This window comes from Aulostomus chinensis, chromosome 23, assembly GCF_037954235.1.
Source record: "Aulostomus chinensis isolate RoL2024-O1b breed Wild chromosome 23, RoL_Achi_v1.0, whole genome shotgun sequence".
NCBI classification, from domain to species: Eukaryota; Metazoa; Chordata; class Actinopteri; order Syngnathiformes; family Aulostomidae; genus Aulostomus; species Aulostomus chinensis.
Window position 1 is genome coordinate 512,501 of NC_141342.1, and position 24,908 is coordinate 537,408.

At 41.1% G+C, this 24,908-nt stretch overlaps 1 protein-coding gene across 11 annotated transcripts in view; it reads right to left on the reverse strand.

Moving 5' to 3' along the window:
- ryr2a (ryanodine receptor 2a (cardiac)) overlaps positions 1 to 24,908 on the reverse strand; it is a 330,466-nt gene that overhangs the window by 25,021 nt on the left and 280,537 nt on the right. For all 11 annotated transcript variants that reach the window (XM_086195802.1, XM_086195797.1, XM_086195796.1 and 8 more), the window contains 12 exons: positions 24,688 to 24,816; positions 24,403 to 24,507; positions 22,924 to 23,005; positions 22,386 to 22,544; positions 18,289 to 18,443; positions 11,867 to 12,082; positions 11,485 to 11,757; positions 5,598 to 5,804; positions 5,193 to 5,507; positions 3,943 to 4,010; positions 3,360 to 3,495; positions 781 to 867 (listed from right to left, as the gene is read on the reverse strand). In XM_086195802.1, the coding sequence (XP_086051928.1) occupies positions 781 to 867; positions 3,360 to 3,495; positions 3,943 to 4,010; positions 5,193 to 5,507; positions 5,598 to 5,804; positions 11,485 to 11,757; positions 11,867 to 12,082; positions 18,289 to 18,443; positions 22,386 to 22,544; positions 22,924 to 23,005; positions 24,403 to 24,507; positions 24,688 to 24,816 (1,932 nt within the window). The remainder of the gene's footprint in view (positions 1 to 780; positions 868 to 3,359; positions 3,496 to 3,942; positions 4,011 to 5,192; positions 5,508 to 5,597; positions 5,805 to 11,484; positions 11,758 to 11,866; positions 12,083 to 18,288; positions 18,444 to 22,385; positions 22,545 to 22,923; positions 23,006 to 24,402; positions 24,508 to 24,687; positions 24,817 to 24,908) is intronic.

Genomic DNA, 24,908 nt, shown 5'->3' on the forward strand with positions numbered 1-24,908 from the left:
TCAAATTATTAAGATGAGTGTAAAAGGCACATCAATGCACAGCTTTTTGCGAACTGTATTTATGATTACATTTAGCCAAATTAAAAAATTATTTTCTAACAAATACTTGAACGCAAAAATAAGTGACAGGTACCATGTAAAGGCGTAGCTGAGAAGTTTCAGGTGATATGAGTATATTTGTTTATCAGTAAAAGAAAAGAATTTCATGACAGAAAAAAGTGTAGCTTATTAAATTGTGCAATCGATGCAAGGGCCAGATGGGATAAAAAACTGTGTGGATCTATATGTTTCACTTTTTATGTTTATGTATCTAAACAGTCAAAATGGTGAGTTAGAGGAATAAAAATATGTTAGATTCAAATATTGTTCAAGGTCACACATACAAGTATGTTAAAATGATAATGCAAACTAAAGTTTTGCATTTAGATTTTTTTATTTGACCCAAATTACACATGTATTGATTGAAAATTAAAATAATATCATGGATTTGCATATTAATTTTAATTAAGTCCCCTATGGGTTCCACAGTTTAATTTGCCTTTTCAAGATGAATGGGAAAATCAGTGTTGGAGTGATAACTCCATAGAGTTTGCGACCTCAAAGGAGAAGAAAACCACTGTTACACTGCATCTTCTAAGGAGAACCTGTGGCAACACTTTTACAATAACCCCTTGCTATAGTGTCACTGTTTAAAAGGAAATGTCTAAAGAATGTATGATTTAAATTCTTATCAAATGTACCTCTGGGAAATAAAACAACAACATGATGGTTCACCTTTACCTTATAGAATAGGAGAATGAAGTTGATGGCAAAGGCAACAAACAGTGCTAGCATCCTCATGTTGTAGAAGTTCCTAGCAAAGTAGTTCTGCAGGGAAGACAGAAAGATTAACATTGAATGAAACTTTACCCCAATCCTTAGTGGCCTTAATTTACATCATTGAAACTAACAAATTTATGATATAGTACATCCCTAGAAGTTCAAAATATAACATCAGTTAAAATCATGGTGTGATCATTTACCACAACAGGGGGGGAAGGGGTTGAAACATCTTTATGCATAAAAATAAATCACTATCCATGGAGCACTGTGCCATCATCTATGGTCTGTTCAATAACATCTTCCTCTTGCTTTCAAAGGCTCATTATCTTATACTTGTTACTGACATTATGCATGTCTATTTGACATGTTATGTATTTGTTTTCAGTTTAAGCCATAATACTGTTAATGAAAGCTGGATCAATATGTAAGCAATCTTGGGTAAGGGGAACCAGGGGACAGACAGTGGAACAAATTGGGGTCTGAACCAATCGATCTAAGTTGTTAGTGTGCCACATGCGCATCTTAAAAAGCATTTCATCTCAACACAACTGATCCAACCAGGCCATGGTGAGAGGAGAGGTCGGCCATTTCTCAACTGATGCTGGGTACTGGTTATTGTTGTTCGTGTAGATTTTTTGTCCCAAAAAAGATGCTTTGTGTGGTGTCCTTTCTTGCTGTCTTTCCCTACACATAGTGCACAGTGTGTGCCACACTCGTCATGAGGTCCTGCACCAGCAGAGCAACATGGTACCAGCTACAGTTCATACATTTACACAGTTGCAACCAGGCATGTGCACACATTGAGCCCCTCCCCTTTTAGCCTCTTATTAAAATGTTCCCTGTGTGTGTGTGTGTGTGTGTGTGTGTGTGTGTGTTTTTAATAACAAACAATAAATTCCTGTTAGGGATATACAATTTTTAAAACTCAGCAGAACAAAAACTCCACGTTGTTCCTGCTTCTCTGTTCATTGCAGCTCTGCGCAGTCACATAGAGAGCGTGCGGGCAAGTGAGTGAGAGGGAGAGACGGCGCTGCCCATGTATAACTAATGATGTGACAGTGGAGCAACTTGAACCTGTGAGTTCTGGTCTAACTAGTCGCCATCCATTTTTCAACCTGCTTTAATATGGGTTGCGCCATATTTCCGAAAAAACGCTCTATTTTTTTTACAAACATGTTTTTGGCAGATCATAGCCTATTACCTTCACTTCAGGTCTGAAGTACAGGTCCAAGGTTTAGATAGGCCTATAAAGTTTATTGTGACTTTGCTAACACTGTGTGGGTTAACATAATAATAATAATAATAATAATAATAATAATAATAATAATAATAATAGGGGGCAGCACGGTGGTGCAGTGGTTAGCACTCCAAAAGACATGCAACTGGGGACTAGGCTGATTGATACTCTAAATTGACTGTAGGTATGACTGTGAGTGTGAATGGTTGTCACTCTATATATGTTGGCCCTGTGATGGCAACCTCTCCAGGGTGTACTCAGCCTCTCACCCGAATGCCGCTGGGATAGGCTCCAGCCCCCCCCCGTGACCCTTAACAGGAATAAGTGGAAGACAATGGATGGATGGATGGATGGAATAATGATAATAATATGGTGATTTCAGCATTCTGGGGAAAGGAAGATTTTTTTCCCCTTAGGCTCTATATTATTGTATTTTTCAAAGTTCATGTTTCACCGTTCAATGTTCTATATTAAAGTGTTCATCTTAAATAGCCTTATAACAAACCTGTGTTTAATTGCTTTGCATGTCTTCCAAGCCTATGATAATGTAAATGAACTCATGTTGATAATAATTTGTTGACACAAAAGAAAAGGCAATTGCATATCACGTTCACCGACACTGAAAACATCGCTAGGTAGTTAGCTTTCTATTAGTGCTTTATTTTTTAATTGACATTCATTTCCATATCGGGAAAGGACCAAAAAAAATGCGCGCACATGCTGCACTTTTCTGACTTTGAGCCCCTGCCCCTCTATGGTTATGTGCACGTCCCTGGTTGCAACAGAACCAAGAAATGCTCAAGAAAATAGTTTTCCATCCATTTTCCACCACGAGAAGAGATGAGCAGAGAATTAAATGCATCTGAATGTATCTAATGGTCAATAAGTAGAAAGAACTGGCTATGATTATTCTTTGAAGGAGAGCAGCACAGAAGAAGTGGCTGCGGGTGGGTGGGCAGCATAATCTGGATATACTTACACAGAGCCTTGCTAAAGCGAATCTGGCCCCTTCTAATTAACATGGTACCAATGATTTGTGGAGCACTGTAGAAGACCATTAACAACCATCTACAGAGGTAGATAGACCTGCCTCTATCCCAAACCCATCTCTGGGCAGTCCATCAAGCTGCAGCTTACTTTGCTTATGTTAGAACATTACAGGTCCATATTAACAGCATTCACACCAACAATAGCTGAACTTTCCTCCTCCTTTTACTGATAAGGACCCTAAGGAAAAGCATTTGAAAAAAAACAACAACTTTGACTACAATGTAGGAGAGGACAGAAGAGTCTCCTGTACCAACAGTTTCCTTTGATAGGCGATGATCTTCTTCAAGAAGGCTGACTCATGCAGATCAGGTTCATCAGACTTTGAGGTGTGATGGCTTCTCACTTTAGAATTCATCTTAATCCTCTGTTTCTCTTCATATCCACCCCTGAAATCACAAGTATAGCTAACATTGCAGAACTGCTTCAGTGTGGCTTCACCCTTTTCCAAGTAAGTCAATTAACTGTCAGTGTTTATAAACCAAATCGTATTTCTATCCACATATGGATTTAAATATAAAGTAAACTTTTTAAATGATTCTTTAAAATCTGAAGCAACTTCAAATGTGTGAACAATGTGAAACTACAAACAGAATTTTACCAGCAAATATGGAGTAGCAGCATATAGAATTGTATGGACTTTAAAAAACCTTTTTTCATGGTGAATTAGAAGTTATGATATGCATTTGGATGGTCCTGGGTAAAGTTTCTGAAAGGGCCTTGAGCTCAAGATATTTGGCGTATTTATTTTTTTATGATAAACATTCCAAAATGTTATAATGTACTATTTGTCTGCCTCAATAAGAACTTTGCCTGTAACAAAAATGTGTACATACTTTGACTCCTCAGGCTCACAATCAGCCTCTGGAGTTGGTTCCTTCTCCTCTGAAGAAGCGCTTCCTGACTGAAACAGAAAACACTTTTCAGTTTTTTTTAATTACGTTAATTTTTTTCAGGTACATTGCAAATCGTGTTATATCTGTGTTGGCAGCAATCATTGTTGTACAGTTCCTCATGAAATTCATATTGAGTTGGTTTTTTTTATCACATCTTCCACTGTAACCTAAATGTCCATACATGGCCCAACAATGACAATGGGGATGTTGTTGTAAATTCTCTAATTAGCATTTTTTGAGGTTGTCATTTCCTTGAAAAATGTTTAAAAAAGTGCAGATATCTCATCCTGAACTTGGGCATATGCTCTCTTTGCACCTTTGATTCTTTCACACCTATGACAATAAATTGGTTTTGGTTGGTCTTATTTTTTTTCTTTTCTCTTGACCCATGTTTTTTTCTATCAAGAAATAAACTTCCATGAACTACTTTAACAGTAATGAGTTTAAATACTTAAAAAAACAATAAAATATCCACATTTGTGCTTCCAGATCACTTTCATGAGCAACACGAGAAAAGTGCACAAAAGATAGCCCGCTGAAAAGTCTCTCTTTTATGATTGCGTCATGTCATCTGAAGATACAAACCTACATACATATTGGGTAAAGACAAAAGCTATACTGTTCTATTAAAAAAAAACAATCAAAAATCAGTGTTCAAGGAAAAAGTCAGAGTTGATGGAAGGTTGTGGTCTGCCACACTGTACTGGACTGCTGCAGATTTTGCAGCAGTCTCTGTTATCACTTCTAGTGTGCTTGAATGCAAACAAATTCACCATTTGCTGAGTTTTATTTGCATATTTTGCTGTGAAAAATGGAGTGAATAATAAAAGTATTGTTTCTCATCACAGCCCATTAGATAGCAGATGGTAATGACATTCATTTCAGATCATTGACAACACATTGAGTAATACTACACTATTAACTTAAGACCAGATTTTTTTTTTTGTTGGATGTGTGAAAAGAGAAGAAGAGCATCGCATAAATATAACAATGTGTTCACAATGTCCCTGACCACACCTTGTTTTAAAACTACACTGTTCAAAGAGTAAATTTGCGATTTATTTAAATGATGTATCAAATGACAAGGAAATGGCACCTACATTATTGGCAATATCACTTGCAGTAGGCTAAACCAAAGACATAGATTGGGGTTGCAGTAAATGTCATAAAAAAAGTTATTTTTTCCTCACCTGATGCCTTTGCCTAAGCTCAGGTGGGGGTGCTGTAGGTGGAGTTTGGGGGGTCAGAGAGGGAACTGGGGAGTTAAGCAACTCTGTCAGACTGGCATTGGGGTTATGTGGGGTGATCTTGTACTGTCCCCCCTCCCTTCTTAAATCTAGACCAAAAATGTCTGAAAGTAGATCAGTGTCAGTGGTGTTGACTGCCAGGTCAGCCAGGTCCTCCTTTGGGGAGCTTCGCTCAGAGGGTCTCTTCTCTTTGTCTTCTGCTTCTACTTTGACATCATCCTGAGTTGGGTCAGGCATGTTGGCCAGCAGCTCAGACACCTGGACATGAGGACAGCTTAGGTGTTAACAAGAGCTCTTACTTAATTTTGCTGATACCATGATCTATCAGTTAAATCATGTTTAGTGTACCTTTATGGTTGTCGCCCCCTCAACTAGATTGCCTCCCATTAAGGCATTGTAAAAGATTCTGCAAAATCCTCGAGCGACACTAAATGCCACGTGGAAGAGGCCAAGCAATGCTGACCAGTAGAATGAAACCATTGTGGTCACCATGTCCTTTGCTGTCATATTCTTAATCTTCTTCATATGCTTCTTCAAACTCTTCACAGAAAGAACCTGAAAACAGAGAAAGACAAATTGAAGATACAGAGTCTTTTTAGTGGTTCTCCTTTGCTAGCTTTTAGTGGGCAATGATATTCAGCAGTCACACATGTAATCTCATCATACAGCTCAAAAAGTCAGTCTTTAAGGGTAATGCTTTGTCAAAGAGCCAAAACATTTGTCTTTATTTGATAAATGCAAGATTTACAGTGCTTACAAAATTTATTAGACCACTGGTCATAAAAATGAGAAAACATCACTATTTAACAAATCTTTCAAAAACTTGCATCAAACTAAAACTGTTATTGTTATTTACTTAGCAAGTAACAAACTGAAGCAACTAAATAATACTTTTTTCCCACAAAAAGCTGGATATTTTGAATGGCCTCCTTTAGCCTTGATAACAGCTTGCATTTGTGCTGGCATTGTTTTTATGTACTGTCAACAGACTCTTATTGAGTTACAAATGTTTTCTAGCTGTTTTCAAAGACTTGCTTTTGTTTGAAAGATATTTGTGGTAAAGCTTTGAATCTACTTAAGCCCAAATTTATTCAATAGGACTCAAATCCAGACTTTGACTTGACCAGACCATCAGCTCCAGTACTCCAGATTCCTTTTTTTTTTTCTCTGCACAACTTTGAAGTATGTTTGGGGTCATTGTCTTCTTGTATATGAACCTATGACCAATCAGATTATGTCCAGGGATTATACCAAAATGTTGTGTTAAACTTTCCTGTTCATGATACCATCAATTTCCACTCGTTTGCCCATGCTGTTTCCACAACAGGAATCCCATACCATCATGGAATCTCCATCATGTTTCACTGGGGGATCAGTGCACCTGGAATCAAAATATTCTCCAACCTTTCTGCAGACACAAACGACGATGCTGACTAAACATTCAAATTTGGGCCCATCCATCCACAGTACCTTCTCCCAGTCATCAACAATCCAGTGTTGATGCTCCCCAGCAAATCTTAGGCTTTCTGAATGTTTACAGGCCTCAAAAATGGCTTCTTAGCCTCTATTCTTCCTTTTAAGCCTTGTTCCTTAATTTTATGGTAATTCCGGAGACTTTCTCAAACTCTAATCTAGAAGCATTCATCTCTGCCTAAAGATCACTACTGGTCTTCCCTCTGTCTCTAGTACTTCAAAGTTTGAGGTGTCTGACATCTGTCTAAGGTAACTTCCATTTTCTGCCTCTTCCTTGGTGCATTTTTTAAGTACCAGTCTTGGCAATTGACACCAAAGCCTACCAGACAGCACTGTAAGAACACTGTCTTTCTCCATTTGTTTCAGAGTTCATCCAGTATCATGAATAGGGGTGCCCATAAGTGGTGCACAGGTGTGCATTCATCATCGAAATAAAAAATGTGTGCCAGATCAGATGTTGTAATGTGCATTAGGGTACCTATCATTTTGGTACAAATAATATGAAACATTGGTCTGCAGTGCCGAGAATGAGCCACTGCCTTGAGGACTTTCTCCATTCATCAAAATGTCCAAGAAGCAAGCTCTGTTATGTAATTACTTTGATGTTCCTCCACCTCGAAAGAAATGCCAGACCAAACCTGAACCACAAAAGACACACGTGTTCACGGAAAAGTGGCTGCATGAGGTCCACTGGCTTCAAATTAATGATGCCCGCACCAACATGTGGTGCAAACTATGCTGTGAAAACCCCAATTTTGCAGATAAAAACAGCACCTTTTATGTAGGGACTAAAAACTTCAATCATTCAGTTTTTGATAAGCATGTCAACAGCAGAGAGCACTGCAAGTGATTGATAACATGTGCAGGTAGGACCAGAGACCCAGTAGCCCACTTGACAAATAGCAAGACAAACAGCATGAAGAAATGCATCAAGTGCTATGTTATATTTTTCTGTTGGCCTTTCACATAGCACGTCCCACGTTCATATGAAGAAGATATTCAGTTTCTCAAGAGGCTTGGTGCTAACTTTGGGACCACTTATTATTCACAGGAAGTGGGGGACTGTATCATGCAGAGACATGCACAGACCATAAGTTCAGAACTGAGTGAAAAACAGCTGAATTTTGTGGTGTGTTCTTTAATGGAGCTGAAGAGATAACAAAAAGGGAGCAGAAAATTATGAACATTGTTTCTGTGTCCAGCAACAGAGAATTTAACACAGACTTCTTGAATTAATTAATCTGAGGGCCCATCGAACAGCACCGGGACTATTGGATGGATCTGTGCAACTGTTCCATAAACTTTGTTTTAGTGGAGTGGAAGATAAAATCTGTCTCAGTATGCTCTAACAGAGCCAAGTCATCTGATTGCATGGTACCATACTGTGATTCATTTAATCAATCTATTGTAAAGTTGCGAAGCTTTTAGTCACAGAAAAGGGGCGCAAAATGAGCTACACAACTACAAAAGATATATGAGGAGAGAAGCATTGCATCTGACAAACTAAGAAAGTTTCATAAGATCAGATGGTCTGCATGCAGGCAGGAGATTCTGTTGATAATATGGAGAATATATATATATATATATATATATATATATATATATTTTTTTTTAAACATATATATATTTTAACAAGGCTTTTAAAAAAAATTCTTTGGAATATTTCTTAATAAACCCAAAAGTTTGAATTGAAGATACAACCCCGGAGAGCCAATGCCTCTCGGAGTTCTCCATCAGGAGAACTGCATCTCTCACGTAACCTGAACCCTAAGGCTTTAAATTTGGAATAGGAAACACAAGATCATAACAAGCCTACTGGGCTTACTGGGCATTAATGACATTGGGTCAAGCAAATGAGTAGGTGATCACAGCCTCTTACACCTACTAGTAGGTAGAGTAGGGCCCTACTAGACCATGTCTGTGGGATTACAGTATCATAATTAAGCTTATTCAATGGCATGAAAGAAACCCCAAACCCCTAATTGTCACATGCAGATGCTGACAGGGACAAGACTGATGTGCTGAGAGCTCTAATTCGTGAGTTTGAAAGCAGATATGAATTCCTCAAGTCATGTGATCACTTTTTGATTTTTGATCCTACAACTTGGCCTCTTGACATGCAACACAACACTCAAAAACATCTTTGAGAAATGTGAAGCCAGCATGTCTGTTGACAGATACTCCACTTCAAAAGAGTGGATGGGTTAAAAGCAAGCTGGAAAATGTTTGGCAGACTCCTCTGTGCACCACCTGGTCAAGCAATCCAGGCAGTTTCTCCAACATTCAGAAAGTCCTACTGTTGTACCTTACACTGCCCTTGAGCAGTGCTGCATGTGAGAGGGGATTTTCATACTTAAAAAAACAAGTACAGAACCTCCCTATCAGACTCTTGCCTCTTGTGGATACAAACAACTAATCACAGACTGAACCAGGGAAAAGGGAGCAGGCCTTGTACACCTGGATCTTCTGTTATCTTATAATAGAGGAAGATAGTCTGTATGGGAGAGATGACGATGATGGTGGTATCCTGTCAGATAGACAGATTTAGTGCTTTTAAATAGCAGTACATTGTTCTCAGTGCTTAAAAAGCTGTCATTTCATTTGGTTTTCAGTTCTTGAAGAGCAGGTGTTTCATTAATTTTTCTGAGCTGAAAGAGCAGTCATTTCATGAGAAAGCTACAGACTAAGCGATTTTAAAGAACAGACATTTTGTTCTGCTGCTTTTATTCTTTTTCCATTGGAATTAAAGTACATGTCAGATTATGTATCTCTCTATTTTGTTCATCCTGTGGGGTGGGTCATGAAAAAAAAGTATTTAAAAAAAATTAAAGGACAAAGCAACAACCCCAGGTTCTTCCCTGAGAACAAGACCAAAAAAGTTATGTGCACCCCTGATCATGAAGTGCTTTAATGCAGACTCTCATTTTCAGTGAGCTCTTGAAATTTTGCAATTATGAAAAGGAATGAGGAATTTTAATCTGAATTCACCCTTTTTATACCTAAGTATGAGCTGGCTCAATTAGCTTCTCTGAGAAGTAAGAAAATTAGCAAGCATAACAGGCTGCCACTAATACCACCTTGTCTGTTCAGGAATGCAAGTAAATAGCCATAATTTGACACTTTGACATAATTTGGCACAGTGATTAGCACTGTTGCCTCACAGCAAGAAGGTTCCAGGTTTGAGCCCTAGGCTCAAGTATGGGGTCCTTCTGTATGGAGTTTGCATGTTCTCCCTGTGCCTGCGTGGGTTCTCTGCGGGTACTCTAGCTTTCTCCCACAGTCCAAAGACATGCAAGAGGGGACTAGGTTAATTGGATACTCTAAATTGACTGTAGGTGTGGCTGTGAGAGTGAATGGTTGTCTGTCTATATGTGTTGGCCCTGCGATGGACTGGCAACCATCCCGGGTATACCCCGCCTCTTGCCCAAAGGCAGCTGGGATAGGCTCCAACCCCCCGCAACCCTTAACAGACCAAACAGTAGAAAGTGGATGGATAATAATGCTCACAATAACACTATTTTAGAATTAAAAATATTATTTTGGTTAAAGAGCTTCTACATGCTGGTGTATCAACCATTACAGAAAGATAAAAAATTATTTTAAACCTTACATTGGATAATGGTCTCATAAATTTGTCAAGCACTGTATCTCTCTCTCTCTCTCTCTCTCTCTCTCTCTCTCTCTCTCTCTCTCTCTCTATATATATATATATATATATAAATATATATCTATAGGTGTGTGTGTGTGTGTGTATGTATGTATAAATGTACTGTATTTATGCATGTCTGTTTTCCCACAATTGTTTATCGGATTAAGTCTGTGGTCGAAGGGGGTCAAGGATTTCAGTGTCTGGGGTCCGGGATGATGAATGAACCTTCTTGCTGTGAGATGACAGTGCTAAACACTGCACCACCGTGCCTCCCCATTAAAGTGATAATTCACCTAAAACATTTAATTTTCCCCTGTGTTATTTCTCTGTGACTTTAGAATGCAGAAAGAGCAAGCTACATGCATATAGCTTGAAACTGTTGACAACACTAGCTCCCAAGTATGAAGGGCTATAGTTAGGTCTCTTTACACAAACACATGCTGTCTCTGGTTACTTATTCTAGTCTGTAATCCTGGTTAGCATATTTCAATTGTTTAGGCTCTTAATTTGCAATTACTTGATAAAATAGAAAAAACATAATCTAAGTCAACCCTATCTGACATTATGCTTGCTTTTTTGGCTGAGAGCTGTGTTTCGTGCTGCATGAACAGAAAACATCCCTATTTTGCCTGCAATGGAAATCTCTGCTGAACAAATGCAGAGGTATTATTCAGACGAATGAAGGTGCTATGGTTTTACTATGTATTTTCATTTTCAAGCAGCACGGTGGTGCAGTGGTTAGCTCTGTCGCCTCACAGCAAGAAGGTTCCCGAACCAGGTTCGAGTCCCAGCTCGGGCATTGGATCTTTCTGTGTGAAGTTTGCATGTTCTCCCTGTGTCTGCGTGGGTTCTCTCCAGGTGCTCTGGCTTCCTCCCATGGTGCAAATTGGGACTAGGCTAATTGGATATTCTAAATTGATCGTAGGTATGACTGTGAGTGTGAATGGCTGTTTGTCTATATATGTTGGCCCTGCGATGGACTGTTGACCTGTCCAGGGAGTACCCTGCCTCTTGCTCATAGCTGCTGGGATAGGCTCCAGCCCCCCTGCGACCCTGAACAGGAATAAGCGGAAGAAAATGAATGGATGGATTTTCATTTTCTTGTTCTCTCACCTTGATCAGCATCATGAAATTGTATCGTAGAGCCAACAGTGCCATATAGACCATGGTAACAGAGAAGAAACCCATCTCTGTGCTTTCCACATCTGGCTTTTCTCGCTCACTCTCTTCCTTCATCACTGAACGCTCCCCAACATCCGACATTTGAGCTGCCAGCTGCATTTCAAAGATGGTATCCTCACAGAAATTCACAAACAATTCCATCTTCTCTTTCTCCCCTCCCTCATTGACCACATCAAAGATGAACTGACGCTTGGATTCTTTGACCTGTAGTTGAGGGCATATAAGCGACAAAAGCAGTCTGAATTTGAAGTATCAGTTCAAAACAATATAAACAATTCAATATTAATCTGTCCATATTTTGTACTCTCTTTACCTGAGGTTTCTCCCACTGTGTCCGACTGGACTCACTGATCTCAAAGTAGACCCTCTCAATACGCTTGGCACTGCCCATGATCTCTATCCTTCCCAGATATGGTTGGAAGTAGTTGAGGACGCTTTCCGCCAGCTCCAAGAAGGTCTGCAGCCGGGTGTCATGGGGCATATGCTCCGACAGATTGGTCAGCAAAACTGCCACATTGAAGCCAATATCCTTTTGAATCACAGTACAGTTTAGAGGGTTTTTTCCCTTCAGAACATAACTTCCATTTTCACCTGTTTCCTCCTACAGAAGTTCAAGATGCCTCAAACTCTCAAAGATGCAAACGCAATGATTCTAAAACAGCAGAAGATTGAAATGTAGATTTTAATAAGACGATCATATAATATCATTATTACCTAAAATCTGAGCTGAACATACAGTACTTGCTATATATGCTCACTGAGTACCAAGTTGTAGTAGAGAGGAAAACAGCAGCGAATATGTCAGTAAATTAATTCATATTATGGACAGACTTAGGAATAAATAACACTTCAAGCATCTTCTGAAACATACATAATACATTTGGTGTACATAATTAGTATTTTTTGAGAACAGATAAAAAGGATGACAACATTGTTACATAACCTTGCCCCCGAACTGTCAAATTACTCCTGGGGCCATTCAGTGATGATGATGAGTAAAGCATAGTCAAGCCATTTTGCTATAAACTGCCCGTGAAAAGTCCATTATCCCTGTCAGCAAGGCATCACTAAAGAGCTGTTTCTTGCTGTAAACACAAAGAATGTGGTGGCTCTGGTAATGACTTGTGATCCACCTTTTTAACTCTTTCTCGCAGTTGCTTACATAACTCACTGCGAGGAACCAACGATTGGCCATCTATTAACATGTTGTAGGCAAAATCTTGCAGGTGAGCACATGCACAGTTTCATGAATCTGTTTTTTTTTCAGTTTTTTTTTGTGTATGCTATTTTTGGCTTTTTTGCTTCTATACATATTAAGTATGAATCGAAAATACTCTTTTATTAATGAGACCCCTTTTGGTCACAGAAAAGTTTACGTACACACAAAATGGTGCCTGAAACAGAGGTAGGCCACTTTCCACAAAACAGTTATGATTTATAACTACAAATTTGATGGGTGACTGTATGTATTGGTTTGCAAACCCTGCACTATGCAGAGGAGAAACAGGAGAGACTGGCAACAGAGTTAATGAGGTGGGGAATTGATTCCAGATTCTCTTAAACAGGAGCTATTATGCTTTGTGATCTTTTCTTACCTATTAATGTTGCTACAAAGTCAGATGCTCATGTTAAACACTACCAAAACATCATATAATGAGGTACATGAATGAAGTGGGCCCTTCAGGCTATTTCATAAATACTTTGGGGGCTCTGGTAATGAATTTTGTGTTCTACCAGTGATGTCCAGTGTACTCCCATATAATGGCCCAGATATACAGTATATTTATATATAGTTTCTGATTTGAGGGAGTACTTTTTGTTTATTTAAAAAAAAAAAATTTGTTTGGGGGCGACAGGGTGGTGCAGGGGTTAGCACTGTCATCTAACAGCAAGAAGGTTCTGGGTTCAAGCCCTGGCTTGAGCATGGGATCTTTCTGTGTGGAGTTGGCATTTTCTCCCTGTGCCTGTTTGGGTTCTCTCTGGGTACTCTGGCTTCCTCCCGCAGTCCAAAGACATGCCAGAGGGGACTAAGCTAATTAAATACTCTAAACTGACCGTAGGTATGAATGTGAGTGTGAATGGTTGTTCCGGGACCCGAACCCGGAACCTTCTTGCTGTGAGGCGACAGGGCTAACCACTGCACCACTGTGCCACCCTTAAATAATATATGATCTTGAAAGTTTTCTCAGTATTTCTTCATCACATTCTCCACCAGAAGAGTGAAGAGGAGAGATCTGACATCCACCTGTATAACTATTGAAATTGTTTGAGACAAAGATCACATTAGAACTTTAGGGAACTGGCCATGTAGTATCATCTGATGTTGTATATATCAGCTATATAATCCTGTAATTAAAATGTGCAAAATTCCTGAAGTTAAAACCCACTGTCAGACACAACGCAGCAGCACACACATTTTCATGAAATAATATTGGGACAACACTGATCATGATGTTATCACGATGTTACAATTATTCATTGTGAGAAACCAGCAAGTGGCATTCATTCGAGAGTTACGAATGTAACTACGGTTCTATGAATCACGAATGACCGCCAGAGGGCGGTGCTTAAAGCACTGAATGTTCGCTTCGCGAATGAGCAATCCAAGTATGAATACCAACAACGTCACCTGTGACCCTCGGATGACCCGGAAGAGGCAATATCTTCCGGTGTCATCAGGGGTTCTGTTCCTACAGAGCCTTTTCGCAAAAACACAAGGATTCTGAGTGACAGAACGCTCTGGCTGTCATTCGGGATTCATAGAACCGAATTTACATTCGTAACTCTCGTTCTATTTGAAAAGTGAGTGAAATAGGAGTGGCTACATTCACCCTGTAGAACCTGGTAAAGGTGGTAGGCGCTGCCCATGAAGTGGCAGCACAAATAGACTCCAGGGGCACCCCTCTCAGGGGTGTTCCTGGTGGAATGGCACCTCACATCAGATGGCAGGGGGCGGTCATTCGCCTCATACGCCTGTCGTAGGACCCCCACTATGCAGTGGGAGAGCCGCTGCTTTGAGAGAGCGCAACCAATGTTAGGATCACCGTGGCACACAAAGAACCGGTCTGAGCGCCGGATGCTTGCGGTTGCTGCAACATATAGTGACAGGGCCCGCATGGGGCAGAACAATTCCAGCCTGTACCCCCTTCCCCCTGGTGGAGGGTCAAACTGTCTCACAGGAAGGTTGAGCTGTGGGCTGGACAGCACCTTTGGAAGAAAAGCATTCGGCCACAATGTGACCCCTGAACGATCCAAATTCCATCTCAGGCACTAGGGACTAACTGACAGTGCGTGTAACTCACTTACACGCTTTGCAGAGACAACTGCCAGCAGAAAAGCAGTCTTATATGACAGCCACTAGAGCCCAGCCTGCTCTAAGGGTTCAAAGGGGGGTTTGCACAAGGCGTCCAGCACAACAGGCAGGTCCCATGCTGGAGCCTGTAGAACTCTCGGGAGGCATAGCCTGCGAGCCCCCCTCAGGAAGAGTGACACCAGGCTATGACTTCCCACTGTGCAATTCTAAACCCTGCTGTGTCGACAAGATATTGCAGCCACAAATACCTTTAACATGGAGGCCGAGTGGCCCCCCTCCAAAAAGGGACTGTAGAAACTCGAGGATAATTTGCACTGAGTAATGCACTGGATCCTCACCGCAGCTTGCGCACCATGCAGAGAACAGCTTCCACCTGTTTCCATACTGCAACCGGGTGGATGGTGCTCTGGCATTCAGGATAGTCTGCCTGACAAGATCAGTACACCCACCGAGCAGTGGCTTGGGCCCTCTAGCAGCCAGACACACAGCTGCGGCGTTGAGGATTGGGATGCCAGATTTGCCCTCCCAGTTGAGATAGAAGGTCTTTCCTGACCAGGAGGGGCCATGGCATTCCGCATCAGAGTTTGTGGAGCAGAGGAGACCACATCCATGCTGGCCAGAAGGGGGCCACCAACAGTATCCTGTGACCCTCCTGAAGCACTCTGTGGAGTACTGACCGAATAAGAGGCAGTGGCAGAAAAGCATACAGCAGACCCTCTGGCCAAGGGTGCGCCAGCGCATCCAGACCCAGAGGGCTGGTCAACTCTGTGAGAACCAGAGGGGACAGTGGGTAGAGTCTAGCGAGGCAAAAAGATCAACTCCTGCCCTGCTGAAGAGGTCCCAGATTGTGTGCACCAACTCTGGGTGGAGACGCCACTCCCCCGGTGGTGGTTTCTGGCGGGAGAGGAGGTCTGCCAGCTGGTTCTGCTCCCCTGGTACATACATTGCCTGCAAGCTGCTCAGATGGTGGGCCACCCATGTCAGGAGGCCCTGGGACACCTGCAGCAGTCGTGCAGACTTGGTGCCTCCCTGATGGTTGATATGGTAGACGGCCGAGTCGTTGTCTGACCGCACAAGTACATGCTTCCCTTTTAGGTGTGGTAGGAAGTTTCTGAGGGTCAAATGCACTGCTCGCAGCTCCAGCACGTTGATGTGTTCTGGGCGGTCTTGCACAGACTACCTTCCCTGCGCTGTCCCGCTCTGGTACACTGCACCCTAACCCATGGGGCAGGCATCTGTGGTGACAACCTCTCTCCGGGATGGGATGGAGCCCATAGGGATGCCCCTGGACAGATAAGCCCTGTCCCGCCACTGAGCCAGGGCGAGAAGGCAGTGCCGTGACACCCTGAGCTTCAGGTGTCTGTGCTGCTTGGCATTAAGGTGGAAGCTGTTCAGTCACTTCTGCAAAGGGTGCAGCGACAGGCTTGAGAGGCCCTGTCTCCATCTTCGTCCTGGAAGTGAGAGGCCGACACTGCCAGAGAGATAACGTCATGTTCTGGATCCAACACAGGCAATGGTGGGGTGGATTCCCTTGGGGCCTCCAGAGGGGCGTCAGAGCAACCAGCTTGTAGAAGGGACCTCATCTCAGCCAACTCCGCAGACAATCGACTTACCTCAGACGAAAGCCTACGTCCTGATTTCGCCCTCTTCCTGGAGGGTGCAGCAGCAGCAGGCTCAACCCTGCGTTTTGAATGCGTGGAGTGAGCCGGAGGTAGCTGACTTGAGGGCCAATCTAGCAGCCCTCAGTGCATGTGGCATGTAGCTGCAATTCATGCATTGACTGTCAGACATCACATCAATCAGATGATCCCGACCGAGACACATTGGGCAGAGGTCATGGCCATCATCAGCCTGCAGGGGAGTCCCACAGCCAACACAGCAATGACTACCATCCGTAGTGGCAAATGATATTCAGCAACAAAACACTTCAACTGAGGGAAGGGGACGCACTGCCGCCTACTCAGGAGAGGTCGGAGTGCTCAGCGCGGAAAGCACTCAGGTCGGCCCGTGACAGATGGTATTTGGCGTACACGGGGGCGAATAAGACTCCTGTCAGCCAAATGTGAGCACAACCACGGCAGCAGGAGGGCACCATCGGCTGGGAGAGGGGCCGCGAATGCTGCCTTCACCAGCAGAGGTTCCGAGCAAATCAGAGTACTTAACAAAGAGCAACCGCCGCGAACGCTTCGGCAGGAATTGTTCTCCTCTGTTCTTAATGAGAAATCAAGCAACTTTAACACAAAACTAGCCACCGCAATACCGGGAGCGGGGAGCGCAACACTACCTTCACCACCAGTGACTGCAACTTACACAGCTGTAAGTAAAAAAAAAAAAAAAAGCGAACGCCACTGCTAACACAAGCAAGCTAATCACAGCTAAACAAAATTAACAGCTGTCAGGGGGAGGGAGCGCAGAGGCTGCCTAAACTGAAAACTGTTGACACAAACAAGCAGGGCACTAGTTACCGTGAGATGCTGGAAAACAAACCAAATACAGACAGCCATCGCAGCCCTTGGAGGGCGAGCTTCGCTGCTCCGACCAACACAGTCACAGGGCGTCCAGCGACAGTACCGAGGAGAAATGTAGGCCGAAGAAATCAGGGTCTTATAAGTTTAGAAGAGCGGTTAGCCGATGCTCCCAGATACATACGGACCGCACGCGAGAAGAAAAAAAGGAACAGAACCCCTGATGACACCGGAAGATATTGCCTCTACGGGTCATCCAGGGGTCACAGGTGACGTTGGTATTCATACTCGGATTGCGCATGCGCGAAGGGAAAATTCAGTGCTTTAAGCACCGCCCTCTGGCGGTCAGCAGGGATGAAATAGAACAGCATTCATGAGCTGTTCTTCAATGACTATTCATGGCAGAATTGGGAGGGCATGTCAAGGATGGGATGTGAGGAACATTTCACAAGCACATATTTTTCAGTAGACTGTGATTTGTAGGGGAATTGCTTGCAGCTGAGTGTATACACAATTTTATAAATATGAATATTTTGGGGTTTGCCATTTTCTGGCCTTTTTGTATACGTACACTTTAAGTATGAATTCCATGGGATCCCAGTTGTTTGCACTGGTTGAGTTTCGTGGTGGAAAATACATTTCCTCAGTACTTTTTAATTTGCATGTAATGGTAATGGTGTAATGGTGCTCTTGAGTGCCAGAAAAAGTGGAAAGGCACTGTAAAGAGTAAGTTTAACAGCAAAGCCCACACAACAGCTGGTGCAGTAAAACAGTGTGTGAGAAAGGAAGGAGAAAGAAGAAAATAAAAAAAGATAATGCCAAAAAATATTGTTGAAAGTTCTCCTTAAAAGAAATAACAATCACTTAAATCAAACTACATTTTTTTTAAAACCTAATTGGGGATAATTTGGTATTTCTTGTATTTTTTTTGTTATCTGTGAACATCAAGTAATTTACCTTGGCTGGCTCATGAAAGCGCTCCACAAATTCTTCATAGTCCAAGAGTTCATTCTCATCAGTCTCAGCACAGGAGAGGAGGAACTCTGTCTCAGACTGGGTGTAGTGCTTATGGCTCTCCATGGCCTTTTGGAAGTCCCTCTTGGAGATTACCCCTGTTGATTAATTTTTAAATCAAATGATTATCACCTTTTTTGTGTCTGTTTGTAATTTGTAGGGGCTTCCACACCATCTGAGTCAAGCCCTGAAGTGTTTACCCTCTTGGTGTGATTTGTTAAGCAGCTGTGAGCAATTGGATTGGAGTGCACACAAAAGCATCTGCACTGAGACAATGTTGAAGGTCAAGTTCCTGGTATGGTCCAAAACAACTCTGGAACAGTGAGTTTATGGGGACAACAAGAGCCAGTTCAATGCAAGATTACTTAAACCACTCCCTTAACCAAGAATGCTTCATATTTTTTTTAACGGGGCCTGGCATGCTCACACTGTAGAAGAAAAAGGTGTGAGATGTGTGAAAAAAAGTTATAGAAACTTTCTTCCTGTATGTACAGCCAGGCTCCCACGCCAAAGACATTTAAAGCCATGTCTAGACCTGGTATTAAGATGGATCCCATGTGATCTGAACATGAGGGTGTAACTCGACATATGGGAGTTAATACTTGGTTTTAAATTGTCTCCACATTTCTCCATTGGTCAATGTGACCAGATCTCCCTCTCCCTAATATAATTTTTTTCATCATTATTTAGTTTCTTACTATAGGGTGCAGTTCAATGATTAAAGTTACTACAGCAACGATCTGCTGAGTTTTATTTCAAAAAGCATTTAAATTACAGCAATGTGAAGGCTAGTGCATATTCTATTGCCCTGCGCGGCCATGGAGCATGCGCACTTCAAATACCTTATATTGAGACTGATTACCAAGTGCCCTCCTTAAACTCAGAAAACAGGAATTTTGTTTTTCATTTGCCACTGAGCAGCTTTCCGTAAGAATGAATTGCAGCCTCTTCCTCTATACTAAAGCCAAGTCTCCCCTGTTCTACACAAACTCCACTGGCTCCCCATCAAATTCCGCATTGACTATAAAATCCTCCTCCATACCTTCAAGTCCATCCACAACCTCGCCCCTCCATACCTGTCTGATCTTCTCCACATCAATATCCCAACCCGGTCCCTTAGGTCTGCCTCTTCCCTCAGCCTAACCGTTCCTTCAGCCCGTCTCTCCACCATGGGGGCACGAGCCTTCAGCCGCTCGGCCCCCCACCTCTGGAACTCACTCCCCCCTGACCTCAGAAACTCTGAATCCATAGACTCTTTTAAATCACACCTCAAAACCCACCTCTTCAGACAGGCCTATGAATCTGTGTAGTTTGCTCTGCTCCAAAATGATTGTTGCTTTTTTCTTTTTGCTTGTATGCTTTGCTATGTTTTGCACTGTTTGCCCTGTTTTTAACCTTGTACGGCGACCTTGAGTGTCCTGAAAGGCGCCTTAAATAAAATGTATTATTATTATTATTATTATTTGTCTCTTTAAACATCCATGGTTCTGGGTTTGACTTTAAACTGCCTCCTGTGAGAAGGCTTCAGTAAGTGATTTCTTAGGTAGATTTGGAGTCACCGTTTCAATGCACCCAGATAATTTCTGGCACAGTGAGGTATCTGTCAGTATCCCATCAATGGTTCAAACAGAAAATAGGACGGAGAAAGGAAGAATAGGAACCATGGATAACAAACTACTACATTTATCAGTGTCTATCATAGACGATATGCACTGGTGTCTACTGAAGTCATCTGACCAAGAAATAACTGCTGGTTTAACCTCTTCCCATTAACAAAAGCCTGATATTAGCTGGTGTTGGTGGTATTTTTTTGTAAGTTGGAAAGGAAAGTTTTCCAGCTCTGGGGTTTCCTTCCAAACTTGGATCAACCTATTTCTTCTCAACTACACATATGCATCCATTCCACTGCTCCAGCCCTCTGCCAAATCCATTCTGGCCAATTTTTTGTCCCTCGTGCCAGATGCTGGTCTCACCATTCTTCATCAATCTTAACTTGCAAAATATCAACTAAAAGTACTCACCTTGCCCTCCACATCATGGATATAGGTCTGCACGAATGTTAACAATTGCATACATTATGTTTGCTCAACACACTCAAAACACTCACACTAAAATGGACCCCCTAAACACGCTCAAAAACTCACCAAATTTTGCACACACAACCAGGCTGGGGTAATCATCAATAATCCAAAAACATTTTTTAAAAAGCTCAATAGCGCCACCTAGGCAGACGAAAACATGTTTCTGCCCATAAATGCCCCTAGGAATGTTGCACACACATGGGACGGACACCAATTTATTTGTCTCATCAAGACGCACAAATTATACACTGACACACCTCAATTAAAACCAATGGGAAGTCCACAAAATGGACTAAATTATAAAAATGTGGACATTAACACACCCCGAACAAATGCTATCTCCTAGGGTGTTGATGGCATCGCTTCCAAAATTGAATACATTACTTTTTACATTACTAGGACATTTTAAGGATCAAAAGTTGTTACAAGTTTTTATATAGCGCAAATGGTTTGGGTTTTATAAGCCCTCAAAATCAGGGACACTTTTTGACACATACAATGGAAACCAATGAGGAGGCTGTCTCCCCTCATGGTACATACTCTCAAACACAGGCTTCTCACATCTAAACTAAAACTCCCACACTTTCAAAAAAAACATAACACTGGATTCCTGACAAAAATCCCTACAAAAATATATTACATTCCAATTTTGACCAGCATATTGGGAGTTATGACCATTGTCCACACTAAAAACTGACAAAAAAGTCCTGCTGTGCTCTCCACGCTGACACAGATGGCAGAGAGCAGCGGGGAAGGGGTTCTTAAAGGGCCAGCTCTCAGCTCTGCACTCACACTTGGCCTTAAACTGAGGCCTCTATCTCCTAAACTACAAGTCCTACTGATTTACCAAATACACCGTTGGATTTGGGACGACTCCTGCTGCCCAGCTGCAGGTGTGAGGAGGCTCAGGCCCTAACAATGCCGCTTGCAGCTTTAATCTCTACTTGAATTTGAACTTGACAGCTTTAATCACTTTATCAAAAAAATCGACTTTAGTTGCATAGTTGATGTTGTTTTTGGTTCTTTTGGAACTGCATTGCTACATACATTTGAACTGAATGAAATATTAGGAAACTGAAAAAACAAAACAAAACAAAAAAGATCTCCCTTGCCTGCTTTAAATACAACTAAATGCCAGCATTATTTTAGGTTTCAAAACCTGTGGCAGTTTGTATCCATAATAAGTACTAAACGGGTATAATGTTCAAATCGTAACCAATTATTTATCTATATATTTTGTCTTGAGTTGGTCAAACATCACATTTATTCATTTGGAACATTCACGTTAAATCATATTTTAGTTCCTGTTTCAGGGAAGTTCATAATGTCTTGGAGACTGGCTGATTATTATGAAGTGGTTGAGGAGAAAGAGTTGAGACCAGTACTTTTTCTGTGTCTCAGTTTTAAATTAAAAGTAGAGGGTGCAATAAAAATACCACAAATTGGGTTTGGTCATTGGCATATTCCTAGCAAACCAAGCTCTTCAGGATGGTTAACACACTGTTTTACATCTCTACTGTATAGGCTTTTAAAAAATTACACATGTAATCATGGTAAAAGAAAAAAATGCCACCCTTGCAGTAAATCAGGATGTATTATACCCTAAATCATAGGTCAACAGGACATTTTTGTTTCCACACAGCTTTGCTAATGTGGTTTGAGTAATCACAATGAGTTCTGTTTACATCTACACCTCTACACAACTAACCATTTGTGATTGGATCACTCAGGATGCATCTCAATGCCAGGTTTTAACAGGGCCTGACTAATATGTGGAGTTAATTTTTTCTGCATGGTTTGTAGTGATATGTGGTTGGTTGGTTCATTTGGATTTTTTGTGAAAACAAACCACACCAAGGAGAAAAAACATTTTTACAAGCCCAACACTGAGTCAGACCAGAGCAAGCAATGAAAACAACCTAACATTCAAATGAAGAAAAGGTAATTTTTGATGCTTGCCTTTTCCATCGGGATCATACTCCTTAAAGGCATCTGAGGAGGTGAGGTCTTTCAGTTTGAGGAACATGTCAAAGAACTTGAGGATCATCTCTACATTATTAGAGGACTCCACAAGCATGTCCACCATTTGTTTTCCAATAGTCCCATTAACTACATTACCTGCCAACAATAAAGACATTTCAGAAAAACAAAACAAAATGAGTTTTTCATTTTCAGACAATAGTCTTCATGTATTTGATGACTCAGCTCATAAGTATTAAACAAACAGTCTAAGTCTCACTTGCTAAGAGATGCGTGAGCACTTGCAAATGTTTTTTTTTTCTCATTAAAATTTTTGTTGAACATTAGTAGGATCAAAAACGGCTCACACCTTTTTAGTATTTTCAGATGTGAAATAAGGTGATTTTGAGTTTCCTTCACTCCTTTGGTTACCATTTGTGAAGATCCTTTGGGTTACTTTCAGCTAAAGAAAATAATTAAATACTGCTTGTTTTTGTTAACAAAAGAGTCTTTGAACTCCAAATAAATGTAATCTTACCCTCGAGCATAGACAGTAGCATGACCACCATATCTTTCTGTAAATCCATCAACTCCTTCAGTAACTCAATCTGGCTTGAGTCCTGAGGAGGAATAGAACGAATACAAAGATGTTTAAATTTCATTGGTTATTAACTGTAATTCATGGTGACTGCTGACTAAGTCAAGACACAAAACAGCCGTTGCCTCCAACTGCAGAGTTCAACATATCCAATTAAAGAAAAGACTATTAAAATGTTTGACTAACTTTTGTAAATCCACTGAATGGAACTGCTGGGTTAGGGGGGAATATCATGCAAAACTGTGAGTCCTGCACTTAACAGTGCAGTGTGCCGCTATTACTAACTAAAGTCAAACATACATGTACTCCATCATGCTACAAGTTTATACTTTATGAGAAAGGCAGGTAACATGATACCCTACCAAATAAGGAAAAAAAAAATCAGCACCAATAATACAATAAATGTCAAGATGAAGTAATGTCACATCATTTTCTTCTCAATTTTTCAATACTGTCAATTTGCCTGTAGTGTCCCACTTCAATAACAATGACACATGTTTTATAGCTGGGTTTGATACTGATTTGGTTGCTGTTTTTTCATCCCTGACAATTTCTTTTACAGTAGGTAACCTATACAATTAAAAGGCATAGAATTTCAGCATATCTCTGTGTTTATTTATATGAAAAAAATCAAACTTATTAAATTTGAAATTCACATGACATCACTGGTGAGTTACTGTTTTGTGTTCTCAGATTATATTACATAAGACTTAAAAAACTATTTCATTACTGACAGCTGCAACTTTAATGGCTGCTGCAATCAGTGAACAGCCTATTGATTTGGATAGCGCTGGCCGTGGAGGCTGCTGGATGCATCTGGCCTTTTGGCTCTACCCAGCAGTTAGAAACAACTTCAGCATAGCTTCTTTGAAACATCCTGAATTGTTACCCTCATTATCAACAATTTTGCCATTTGCTTCCAAATGCCTAGATGTACGTACAGCACTGGTATTATCTGTACAGTTAAAATGTTCATTCAGAAGAACATTACAGAGTGATCACCACTTTCTCAATTTCTAATCCACGACAGAGTGGTAAATATCACAACTGTCTAGTTAGGAATATAGACAGAGATGTTTTTTGCATATCCTAGTTTGCTGCTTTGCTCACTTACTCTTGTTTTATAATACACGCATTTGTTGAAATTAATCCAGTCAATGTGAGAATTTTTTCTCACAGATGGCCATCATTTTAAGATGCAGAGGAACACCACAAAGATAGATGCCAATTAAGGTTCAGGGAAGTCCATCAGCCCAGTGTGTTGGTATCCACTGGATCCTTTTCAGGTCATTGACTATTTTAAAATAAGATTCCAGCCAGACTGGAATCTGGAGAGAAACTGGAGAGGATTACTGATAGATTAACCACATTTTAAACTTCCAGTTCACTGAAGGACCTTTGTTTAGGACCTTGACTCACCTGAGACAACTTCATCTGCATATGAGCAAAGACATGTAGAAAACCAACCACAGCATCCCACAATCGACTATGGGCCAAACTCTGCTGGTTACCAGTACATGGACCCTACAATATACAAAAAAACCAGCAATTTGAGAAATACATTCAAAAGGCAATTGCTATATTGGAATAGAGTAGGTTGGGTTTATTCATGTTCAAATACAGATTAATATAAATGTAGTATCAGGTTGAGGTTGTTACAACAATATCAACTTTTAAGTCTAGAACTGAAATAGATTGTCTTACCTGGATGTACTCTGTGAGTGTATTGAAAACTTGTTTGGCCACATTTATTGCCTTGGAGAAATTCCTTTGGCCCTGTTCATCAATGACATCCTTCCCAGAGTAATACCAGTAGAAATCACTGATGGACTCCTGAGAAGAGAGGGAGGAGTGAAAAGGAATTGAAGGGAAGGTTACAAGAAAAGTTACAGGAGTTTATTTGTTTTTTTATTCCAATCAGTGCA